The following is a 12,810-nucleotide window of genomic DNA, read 5'->3' as shown; positions in this document are numbered from 1 at the left end:
ATAAACAAAAGAAAAATATTAAAGAGGGATAGAATGGCTGTTTTAGTTAACATTAATGGAGATTCTTACCTTCTTGGAGTACCTCCGCTGGCGTCATCCACTGGTGAAGATCAATTTTTTGGTATAATAGATTTAATTAAAGATATCAACTTACATCAAAAACTAGAGGAATATGCTTTGATACAACATCATCTAATACTAGGACGAATAAAGGGTTCATTTTAAGAATATCTAAAGAACTGAATAAATATCTCCTCCAAATAGCCTGTAGACATCATGTGAACAAACTAAGAATGCTTCACTTTTGGAAATTAGTGACCAATGACAAAACAAATGGACCCGATAATCCTCTTTTCAAAAAATTAAAAAATATTACTGAAGAACCTAATTTTAATTATAATCCAATACAACTCTTATGGTTTGATTGGAATAACGTTAAAAGCAATCTTTTAAAGAAGGCAACTGAGAATTCATTAACATTTTGCAGAGCTTACATTGGTAAACCAGGTATTAAAAGAGATAATAGAAGTGAGCATGCAGAATTAGTTGTCACTTACTTATCCCATGTTACATATAAAGTACGAAAAACAGGTGCTACTCATCATGCAAGATTTTTAGAAAAAACAATTTATTATCTAAAGCTTCAGGTTCTATCCAACCAACTTACATTTGTTCTAGAAAATGATAAACTAAAAACTGAAATTAGGCTTATTACAGAATTTATTATTTGCTTTTATGCAAAATGGTATTTACAATCTGAGGATGTCATCAAAGCTCCTTTTCTTGATATTACAGCCATACATCAAATGCATCTGTACAAGAAGGTATGAACAAATCCAACTGCTGTTGATGCTGTATTGGAATCTCAGTACAAACACCGTTGGCATTTGGACTCAACAATGATACCCCCAGCTTTGCTAGATGATGATTTAACATTAGAGGAGAAGACAAAAATTGCATCAGCAATTCTGTCATTTGACATACCTAGCTCTGACTATTATAAGCCTGAGAACAAAGTAAAACAAGATATCAAGAAAATTTATAAAATGAATATAAATATTGGAAAAAAACCACCATCCCTGTCTGTCTTAGTTGATGAATTTTCTTACCTGATTTTTGACATAATTGGTCTTGATAAGCAACAAGTTAAAGACTGGCTCTCACTTTCACCAAACTATCGGCATACCCAATCATGCTTTAAAAGCTTTCAAAAATATGCCGAAACTTAAATATTTATTTCTCAAACTTTTTGAGGCTCATTTTTTATATATTTGCCCCAAATTTAAGGCGCATGGTTTATTTGTTTTCAAAATTTACTTTTTTTTTGACTCCCCCTAATATACATAATATATATATATATATAATATATATATATAATATGAGACCGTCAGCTTTAAAACCGACCCTTTGACATTTTTTTCGATTTTGAATGAAGTGCACCAAATGTCTTGTAATGGCTCGCACTATATTGAAAAATAAAAAAAAATGGTGCAAAACCGGCTCAAACCTATAGTTATAGTACTATGTAAAATTCAGCAAATGGTGCAAAACCGGCTTTTTTTGTTTGCGCAGCTGCTTCAAAACCAGTTTATTATTTCAGCCAATAGGAAAGCACTTATCATACCACGTGATCACAACAGCTGATATTAAAAATGCCTTCGTTTTTAATGCTTTTATCCTCTGGAAATTGCAAATTCTTCGTGATTTGTCATGTAAGTAATAGAAAAAGTAGAAAATATTTATGAAATATTAATTAACTAAACATTTACAGACTTTTTGCGATGGAAAATGATCAAAAAGTAAAAAAAACAAGCAGACTGCAGCCATGCAAACGCGTGGCAGACCCCGAAAACACAAAACAAGCAAGGGAGAAGAAAGCTAGGTATGCATTACTGATGAAGTATTATTTGTAATTATGTTTATTAACTTTTAACTTCTATTTTTCTACAGGTATTCAAAGAAGAGTCCACCAAAAATCCCTTTATGCAAGCACAAATTGGGTGCTTTCCAATGTCACTGCCTGTCACAGAGTGATGTCACCACTTTCAACGAGCGATTTTATCAAACCAGTAAGAAAATGGACCAGGACAACTTCATTTTGAAGCATTGTTTATCCCTACAGCCGAAACGTGTTAAAGGTGAATCAAATAGGAAAAGAGAATTTACTGTAAAATATTTTGTTACAAAGGCTGTCTCTGCCTCTATAAGAATAACAGTTTGTAGGAGAACATTTTTAGGAATATTAGGCATAAAAAAAAATAGACTGCTTGGAGTTATCAGTAGATATCACAAATCTGGTACTTCAACCAAAGAAAATAGAGGTGGAGACAGGAAAGCAGAGAAATTTGTTGAGAAAAAAGAGAAAGTAAATAAATTCATAGAATCATTTTAAGTTAGTGAAAAGCACTATTGTAGATCACACTCAAAATGTAGGCAGTACTTACCAGCTGAACTCTCAACTGCTGCAATGTGGAAGATGTATAACAAAAAGTGTGATAGTCAATTAAAAGTTACCAAATGGTTTTTTACTAATATATTCAATACAGAGTATATTCTAGGTATTGGGACCCCAAGACTTGACACCTGCTCTACATGTTCTGAACTTAAAACTTGAATCAAAATTACAAAAGATCTCCAAGCCAGAGAAAAAATAATTTTAAAATTAAACATCTATTGCCAAAGAGCTGATGCTTATTTTGACAAGCTGAGGGAAGAAAGTGATGACCTTGTTACCCTCTCATTTGATTGTGAGAAGAACCAAGCCTTACCTAAACTATCAGATCAAGCTGCATATTATAGGAGGCAACTCAATTTTTATAATTTTACAATTTTAAAAGGGAGCTCTCATAATACACTTAACAAAGAAAATATTGATTCTCACTATTGGATAGAGAATCAAAGGGATCAAATGAAATTGCATCTGCTCTTTATTTTTCTCTGAATAATTTAAGCATGTCTAGCAACATAAAAAGAGTCAGATTGTGCTGTGATGGATGCCCTGGGCCAAATAAGAATACAGTAATGATTGGTATGATCAGTTATTGGCTCCACAATAAAGTTCCTCCTCATATTCAAACAGTGAAGCTAGATTTCCCAGTGACAGGTCTCTCCTTTATCCCACCAGATAGGGTGTTTGGCACCATTGAAAAGGTCAGTGTATGTGGAGGTCATTGAAAAACATTCTGCAGTTTTCCACTTAGGAAAATATTATGAAATTCTAAGAAATAAATTTTTCTTGGCATTTTCAAAATAGCTAGTTGTAAAAGAATCATTGTGTTAAAAAGACCAAGAATTATTGAGGTGAGAGGTGAACCCTTTTATACAGTAGAAGTTAATGCTTTTAAGTCATTGACCAAGAAAGGTAAAAATTTTAATTCAATTAATTTACCAATCATTCATTCACAATTTAAAATTAACCCAGAGAAAATAAAGGATGTAGAAAAGTTATTGAACTCTCATTATGATGTTGATTGGAGACAAGATCAAAATCTTGAGTTTTACAATAAAATTATACCTAATGAAGAAATAGATGACGTTGACTCTGATCAGGACAGTGAATCAGAAGAAAATATTGAGCTGTGCTGTGGTGAAGATGGATTATCTGATGTTGATGATGTTAATGTTAGGATTTAGTAATTTCAATTTTGTGAATTTGAAACTATTTTATTGTAAAAAATTTTTATTATGACATTGACTTGCCTTTTTAATGTGTTTTTTAAGGTGCATATAAAAAAAAGAAAGCTATATAATTTTTGTCTAGCTAATTTTTATATAAGTAAATTTAATCTTTTAAATGTTGTTCACACATGTATTTGTGGCTTATACATGTTTAGCAGAAATTTTATGTACACCATAAATTTATTTAATAACACTTGCCCGCTGAATGTGCCATATATTATGTTGAAACTTTATAATGAAACATCATATTGCAAGAACCATAATAAATTTCTCATTAAAAACTTTTTCAGTGTTTTGTTTCCTCTCCTATAAAACACAGGTAGCTAAAACTTATATGACATGTGATGCAGGTATTTCTTCAATTTTTATGACCACTAATAATTAGTTACGTTATTGCATTTTAATAGAAATTTAATGCATGGCAAAAATTATTTTGAAATATATTTAATTTTTTGAAAACATTAGTGGGCTAAAAATCCTGCTAAAAAAAGGGGGGAGAGAGTTTTTTAAAATTGTCCATAGATGGCGTAAATATACTGAAAAGCGTGTGAAGTCGCAGTGGACTTTAAATAACCATGGGTTCCAACGAAATTAATCACAAAACAATTAAAATTTTGTTAAAATGTGCAGTGGCTGGATCAACACCGGCTCTTTTTGAAAAAAATGCCCTTAATTAAAGATTTCTATTCAATGATAATCACAATTACTGATATTCAAATAGAAAACCATTCATTAGACACTAAACATGAGGTGTATATGTTTTTTTATTTTTTTATTTTCACAAAAAAAAAAGGTTTATCCTGTAAAATTTGCTTTATTGCAAAGGGCTGGTTTTTAAGCTGACGGTCTCATATATTTATATATAATATATATATATATATAATATATATATATATATATATAATATATATATATGTATAATATATATAATATATATAATATATATAATATAATATAATATATATATATATATATGTGTGTGTATAATATATATATTATTCACGCATATAAATATATATATTTCCAAAAAATGTATACTAAGTTTACAAGAAAAATTCAAAATTATTACTCATTTGGATCAAGAAAATTTACTAAACTAAAAATCTTAATTTCTAAATGCAGACATGAAAATAAGTACCTTTTAAAAAATTATAAAAACAAATGATAATTAATTTTTTAATTTAAGTGCAACTTCCTGGTTGCAAAATAACTACAGTTATTACAAAATTAATTATCACAATTCCCAACTTCCTGTGAAATATTTTCTCTATAATTTCAATATATATATATATATATATATATATATATATATATATATATATATATATATATATATATATATATATATATATATATATATATATATATATATATATATATATATATATATATATATATAGTCTTGCATAGTAGTCGAAAAGTCTTCCATAAACTGTAATCTTAAAGAGAGCATTAATAAAGCGGATCAGAAAAAGTTTAAAAACTTATTAATTTTTTTATTTTTATTAAATGATAGACTGCCTTAACCAAACCCTCAGTCGATGTAGCAGCACTCCGTTGCAAGTTAGGCTATAAGATAGTCGATGTAGCAACACTCCACGCATGTTTAAAAAAATATTTTTAAAAAACAAAAGCAAAAACACATAAATTAAAAAACCTTTTAGTTATTATTATTGCAGTTTTTTTAAAAAACACTAAAACCTATGTACTTTCGCATTATTTTAATTGCTTTGACTTTCAGACAACATAAAAAAGTAGTTTATTTGTTGAGGTTGCGTAAATGTTGTTAAAAGAGACTTTTTTTTTACCAAAAGTCTCTTTTGACTACAAGATAAGGATATATATATATATATATATATATATATATATATATATATATATATATATATATATATATATATATATATAATATATATATATACACACACACACATACCTTCATTGTTCAAGCTAGTATAATGTCTATTAAAATAAAATTTAAAAAGGAAAAAGAACTATAATATGATGTTTCTGTTTAACTTTATAAATAACTTTACCAATAGTTAATAAAACTTTTTATGAATATTTAAAGAAATTGGCATACCTGAAACATAACATACTTTAGTTTTCTAAGTGTTTAGGTAAAGTCTTATGTAAAAAAAGGTAAGTAAAAATTAATACTAATATTTGATTATTTAAAAAAAAGATAAAATTTGCATCTACAAAATTAATTTAAAAAATATTTAAAAAATATTCTTTTTATACGACTTAAAAAATAAATAAAAATTAAAAAAAAGTAAAAACTGCGGCGGTGAGAGTGGACTAGAGTGGTTTTTGAGCAATAGATCTTCTTAAAAAGATCTTCACAAAGTCAACAACAACTATGTTTTTTACTATAAACTGTTTATTCTTTAACTCAGAGCATAATTAAATGAATTTTTTTTATTATCAATTTTACCAATTCTTTATTTTTCAAATACTCACAAGGTAAACGCATGCTTGTGAGATAAACACATGCTCATGAGATAAACACATGCTTATGAGATAAACACATGCTCATGAGGTAAATACATGCTTGGGGTAAACACATGCATACATGAGGTGTGCAAAAAAATAAAACAGCTACAGTGCAATTAGCAAGTGACACCAAGCTTGAAAAAAAAATCGTTAAAAAAAGGTGATATAACAAAAATGATATAAATAAAATTTAGTATAGCAATACAAACAAACTAAAAAAATTACTGATTAATAGTTAATTAATAACTAATGCTAAATGATAATAAACTAACTAAAAAATAACTAATTAATAATTAATGATAACAAACAAACTAAAAAACAATGATTACAAACCTTTTTTGAAAAAATCATTTTCAACATTTCACAAGCTTTGACCTGCACAAAAAATTAAAATTACTGACCAATTTACAATTTTAAAGTTAATTATAATTTAATTATAAAAAAGATATTAAAAAAAACAACAACATACTTTTCTAAAATTATTGCATCCTTTATATAAAAAATGGAACAAATTTTCTGTGAACTTCCATCCTATTTCCTGTAAACAATGATTAAAAAAATATTGAAAAAAATACTTTTGACAACAGAAAAAAAAAAAATAAGTGCAAAAACTCACAGGAAACCGCTGAATAACTTCAACAAACAAAACAGGCTGTAAATGTGATGACCTTTAAAAAACAGTTGAATCTTAAAAACCAGTATAAAAAAAATAAAAGCATCTTTCAATACTTTAAAATATATAATTTAAGTTTGACTCATTTAAGAATACCTCTTTGTCATGAACTCAGTCATTGCATCATTTAAGCATTTAACAAGACGTTCTTCATCAACAATACCAGTTTGCTTAATAAAACATTTTTGTTAACACATTTTCAAAATAGAAATATATTAATAATTAAAAATATATCAATAGAAATAAATATTAAATACAAGTTTTATTAATTATAACGATTATATTATTTTACACTTTTTATATATATTATTAATGATTATATACTATTCATATAATTTACTTGAATTTTTTCTTCTTTGTTTCCTTTTTTTTTCCTTTGTGATCTAGTGATGATAGGGGACGGCTCTTTGATATCAGAATTTCCACGCAAAATCCTTATCTAAAAATAACATAAAAGTCAAACTTATGTGACACAAGACAATACATAATGTTTACCAATCACATGAAAACTTTACGTATATCTGGTGGAGTCGAATAATTTGTTTTTTGCATGAATATGCAGCAAAACAATTATACCAAATAAACCAATCAAAATAATTATACCAAATAAACAACTGCATAGGTTACATATGTGACAAAAAGAGCAGATGAAGCTAAAATAATAATAAACTTTTAAATTTGAAATATATTAATATAAAAACAAAAATAGCAACAACAAAAGCAACAACAAAAAAATTTAAATTTAGTAATATAAACACAAGACATATTTCTAAAGACAAAAAAACACACCTGATTTTGCTGCAACAACTAGTCTTTCAATCCTGTCGTGTATACTTTTGATATCAAGGGATGAATGCAGTGGGTATTCATGCAAGGAACATAACTTGTTTTTAAAAATGCCAAGTGTACGTTCAAATAAGTATTGCTCCTCAGCATGGTTTTGAGAAACACGAATAAGCTCAAGTAGTGGTTCCACTAGGTCCTTAAAATTAACACTAACTGCACTCAATGAAAAGCTCAAAAATTATGAAAGTTTCTTTTTGTGTTTATGTGTTTAATTGTATTTATGTGTTTAATATATAAGTTATAAAAAATATTTATAAATTATATATTAAACACATAAATAAAATTTCATATGAATTACAATAACATGTATTAATAAAAAAGTTATTAACAAAAGTTTAAAATCCAAAATTAAAACATATTTACTAGAACTTTTGGATCTTTAGCTTGTTTTTTTATAAATATTTCAATCAAATCCAACACTCTCAATTTAAAATGAATAACTGATTTTTTCAATTCTTTCTTTTCCTTTTTTTCAACTTCTTTTTGTTTTCTGGAGCGAAAAACAGCTGCCAATGCTTGGTCCATACAATCCAAAAGTTTAGGGTCACAAGTGTCCATATCTATATCTTCTTCTTCATCCTATGATACAGTAACTATTAAATAATAAGAAAAATAAAAATAAAACACAAAAAAATCACCTGGGTTGGGGTCAAATACATACTTGTATTTCTATTTTGTAATAATATGTTATATTTGTATTGTATTTGATTAAAAACTTTTTAAATATTTGTATTTGATTAAAATTTGTACTTGTAGTTCCATAAACTATATTATTCTTAATAATAAACTATATTATTCTTAATAATAAACTATATTATTCTTAATAATAACTACAATAACTTACAAGTTCGTTAGATGTTCATCAAATAATTTCAATAATTGTTCTTCAATTACTTCATATTAAGTTAGAAATAAAAATGCAATAAAAGAATTGTTTGAAGAAACATTTTTATTGTAAAATACAAAAACAATATAAGTAACAGAAAGTCCTTTTTTGTTTTGTTTTTTTAAGCAGAAATATTTTTGAGAAACTTAAAATTAAGAACTAATTATTTAATAGTATAAACAAAAATCAAGAAAAAATGTAACATCTGATCAATTTTTATGACAAACTTGAGAACAAAACAAAAATAATTAAAGATTTATATAATTAGTTTTATATATTAAGTTAATTATCAGTTGTTGTTTTTTTTAAATTATTAACTAAAAATTGTTTGTGTTTTTTCTTAACCTAAAAAATAAGTATTTGCGTTTGAAAAACACTAATCACAAATATTTGCATTTGAATTTGTGTTTGGGAACATATTTTATTTGATCTAATGTATTTGACTACAACCCTGATGAACATACACATAAAATACATCACCATTTACCTCATCATTTTCATCGTTTACTGCAAAATCTCCAAGTGCAATTTTAACATCTGCTCTAAGTTTTTCATCTATCTCAATATTTTCATCATCATTTTCAGAATCAGAATTTTCGCTATCTTCAACATCGTCACCATTTTTTTCATCATCATCTTCTTTTTCTTCACTCTACGAATAACAGAAGAAGAAATGAAGACACTTTTTTTTACTAATACTAGTTGTATTATAAAACACAGTTATAATAACAGTAATAATAGTTGTATTATAAAATACAGTTATAATAACAGTAATAATAGTTGTATTATAAAATAACGGTTATGGTCAAAAAAGCATTATTGTAATGTTAATAATTGTAATTAAAATATCAAACTTTCTACTATAAAACCAATTAGAAAGAATGTTTTTTAAAATTTCTAAACAATTTGTAGAATTCGTTGCACCCCAAATCATAAATACATTAACATTTACACTAGAAAGTATTTGAGTAAACACTTCACAATCAAATGGCATATTTTGTTGTCAGTTTTTGGAGTGGTAATCCTTAGCCTTCCACAGGTTATTCCTGGATTGATACCACATTGTTGACTTTTTATGTACTAAGAGTATTTAAGATATTTTCTCATTAACTAACTGTGCAATCACCAACGCAACACATAATTAGTTGCTAGTATGCTTATTAATTTATAAATACCACATATGTGGTATTTATAAGTAATTTTCTATAATAATTATGAGCAGTTGGATTTTTTTTGGCCACAACTCATAAACATGAAGTAAACAAAACCGCTGCATGAAGAAACAGTAGTAGAATGATAGAGTAAATCTGAAGTATGAAATAAAAACTTAGCACCATAGCATTATCTGAACCACAAGCTAGGGTCAGAGACATAAATCAAGGAGTAAAAGTAAGTGATTGTAAGGAAAACAAATCACAATGTCAACTACTGAGTTAGAGATTGATTGAAGAGATTGAGAAAGGAAAAACTAGCAAGATTAGTGGTACTAAAGCCATTCATTTTGATGAGCATTAAAGTTACCAATAATAACAATATTGGGATAATGAGAAAGAATTTGATCAGAAGGAGATAATAAAGAGTCTTGGGAAGAACCATAAATAACAAAAGGAGTTTTGATTAATTGAAGAGGTGGTGTTGGTAGTGGTGTTGGTAGTGGTGAAGAAGAGGAAATGAGCAAAAAAAAAAAAAAAAAAAAAAAAATTAGAAGTCAGAGGACCAAGTTTAATAAAGGTAGAAAAAAATATACCCTGGCCTAGTATCTGGCTATTGGTGTCTTTGTGAATCAAAGAACAACATCCATTAACACTAAGATCTGAGGATGAAACAGCAAGTTTTAAATTAGTTTCATAAAGAGAATAATTCAAAGCAATAACAGAGAAACTTACATGTGCAACATAACGCTGATTAATGCTGTTTCTCTTACTCTGATACTTTATAGCTGTTGATGGAATCAGCTTCTTTGAAAACTACCATAGAGTTCAGGCAGCCTAAATAACAGCCAGTGTCAGCAGAAAGAGTTAGTCAGAGTTAACTTTTTTTCTTTGCCTAGTAAAGCAAATCTTACAAGGCAGCAGGACTCAAGGTAGGTTGTACTAGATACATTTTATTAATAGCAGGGTAATAATGATGATCTTAATTCTTATCTGACCTGATGATTGAATATTTTAGTGGAACAAATAAAGGGGAATGCAATACTTGAACAAATTATTGGAACAAATTACTGAAACATTACTAGAAATTTTTTAGAGCAAAATACTAAAACATATTACTGGAAGTAAGTACTGAAACAAATAACTGCAAAAATATTACTAGAACAAACTACTGGTGAATTATTTATCATTAAAACATAAATAATACCTTTTGTTTATCATCAACTTGTTCGTCATCAACTTGTTCGTCATCTAAAAAAAAGTTACGGCAAGTTTTGCAAGAATACAAAAACTTCATCTTTTGTATATGTATAAAATCATATATTGCACTTAGCTAACATTTTTGATAATTATAAATGTCAATATGAATTATAATGCAATATTATATCATATAGCACAATACTATATAAATACATAGCAACAATATACATAGCAACTTTGTTTGAAACTACAACATTGTTCGAAACTACAACTTTGTTCGAAACTTTGTCGATTGAAACTACAACTCTGTGTGAAACTACATTTTTTGAAACTACAAAGTTGTTTGAAACTAGGTTGTTTGAAACTATAACTTTATTTGAAACTACAACATTGTTTTAATATGCAACTTTGCTTGAAACTACGACATTGTTTCAAAAAAACTTTATAAATATATATATATATATATATATATATATATATTTAATTAAAATAAGGTTACTTTATTTAGCATTATAATTATTTTATGTTTTCTTAAATTTCAACCTAATTTATAGTTATTTTAGTTTATTAATAATCAAGTAGACAAAACTTGATGTGAATAAAAATCATGACAAAAAATTATAAAAAAATTTTTTTTTTTTTAATGCAAGCAGTTAATAAAAATAATTAAATAAAAAGTTGAATTTAAACTAAACTTAGTTTACAAATTAATTTGATTATAAATGTATTATAAATTATAAGTTATTTTATTATTATATAATTAATGGGTTGTAATTTTCAATTTCTGAAAGTTCTGAATCTATATAATAAGACTGTCAAAACTGTTAAAAACTGTCAAAAATTTTTTTAAAACTTTTAAAACTTTGATGATCAAGTTTTATTATCTTATTTTATTTGTTTTTTTATTATTTATATATTTTTTATTTATTTTAATGTTTGTATTAAATACAAAATGAAGAAAAATTGTTCAAAATTTATATTGCTTGCTGTTAAAAACTTTTCTAATATTGTGTGACAAATTAGCAAAGTTATTGTGTGACAAATTAGAAAAGTATTTTTCAACTAATCTATATAATTATTGAATTAAACTTGAGTGTCTAAGACCAGTTTTAAAATCAATTTTTTATGTTTATGATAAAAAAACTCGAAAAAGCCCTGAAAAATTTGAAACAATTGAATTATCATCTTTATTAAACAGACCAATAAACCAATACCCAATTAAATAACAAAATAATAAACCAATAAACAACTAATATTTGATTTGCAAAACCATATATAGTTTTGCCTAATGTGAGCTTAAGACCATAGTAAACAATAGACTTGAGAAAATTGGACTTTCTGAGAAAACTTTCTTTTTGAAGAAAATCATATTATAAAAAGACTCAGGATTCCGGTACTCCACTAAAGTTCATATGATACAGGCTACCAATAAAGCTCATGCAATATAGGGAACCACTAAAGTTCATAGGATACAGGCTATCACTAAAGCTTATATAATACAGGCACTAAAGTTGAACCCAAGGATTTTAACAAAACTATCTACTTAATATTTTAATGACAATGGGAAACTCTTCATAAATCTATACACTCTGAAAAAAAGAAACAACAGATTTCTAAAAAGATTTGATTGAAAATCTTAAAATCAATAGTGAGCTTTATATATTGTAAATCAATAGTGAGCTTTATATATTGATGTAAGGGTTTAAAAACATAAAAGCTATAGATATTGATGTGGTTATCTAAAAACTAAAAGGATGAGTTTAATGCCAATATAGGGAATGTTTTAGTTTAAAGTCTTCATAATAACTCATGGAATCTTTCTCTAAGACCAGTTATGTTATTCCCTCGCCAATTCTCACTTAAAAAATTTGTAAAATATC

General features: G+C 26.5%; 1 protein-coding gene across 1 annotated transcript in view; it reads right to left on the bottom strand.

Annotated features, from left to right (window-relative positions):
- LOC101238922 (myb-binding protein 1A-like protein) overlaps window positions 1-12,810 on the bottom strand; it is a 112,880-nt gene that overhangs the window by 9,988 nt on the left and 90,082 nt on the right. Inside the window, exons 23-32 of the mRNA XM_065815231.1 lie at window positions 10,938-10,981; window positions 9,067-9,231; window positions 8,057-8,272; window positions 7,637-7,829; window positions 7,451-7,500; window positions 7,188-7,286; window positions 6,944-7,017; window positions 6,791-6,842; window positions 6,644-6,712; window positions 6,508-6,549 (exon numbers count right to left, since the gene is read on the bottom strand). Of these exons, the coding sequence (XP_065671303.1) occupies window positions 6,508-6,549; window positions 6,644-6,712; window positions 6,791-6,842; window positions 6,944-7,017; window positions 7,188-7,286; window positions 7,451-7,500; window positions 7,637-7,829; window positions 8,057-8,272; window positions 9,067-9,231; window positions 10,938-10,981 (1,004 nt within the window). The remainder of the gene's footprint in view (window positions 1-6,507; window positions 6,550-6,643; window positions 6,713-6,790; window positions 6,843-6,943; window positions 7,018-7,187; window positions 7,287-7,450; window positions 7,501-7,636; window positions 7,830-8,056; window positions 8,273-9,066; window positions 9,232-10,937; window positions 10,982-12,810) is intronic.

This window comes from Hydra vulgaris, chromosome 13 (assembly GCF_038396675.1).
Source record: "Hydra vulgaris chromosome 13, alternate assembly HydraT2T_AEP".
Classification (NCBI taxonomy): Eukaryota; Metazoa; Cnidaria; class Hydrozoa; order Anthoathecata; family Hydridae; genus Hydra; species Hydra vulgaris.
The sequence above is the reverse complement of the archived record's forward strand: the minus strand, read 5'-3'. Positions and strand labels throughout refer to the sequence as shown.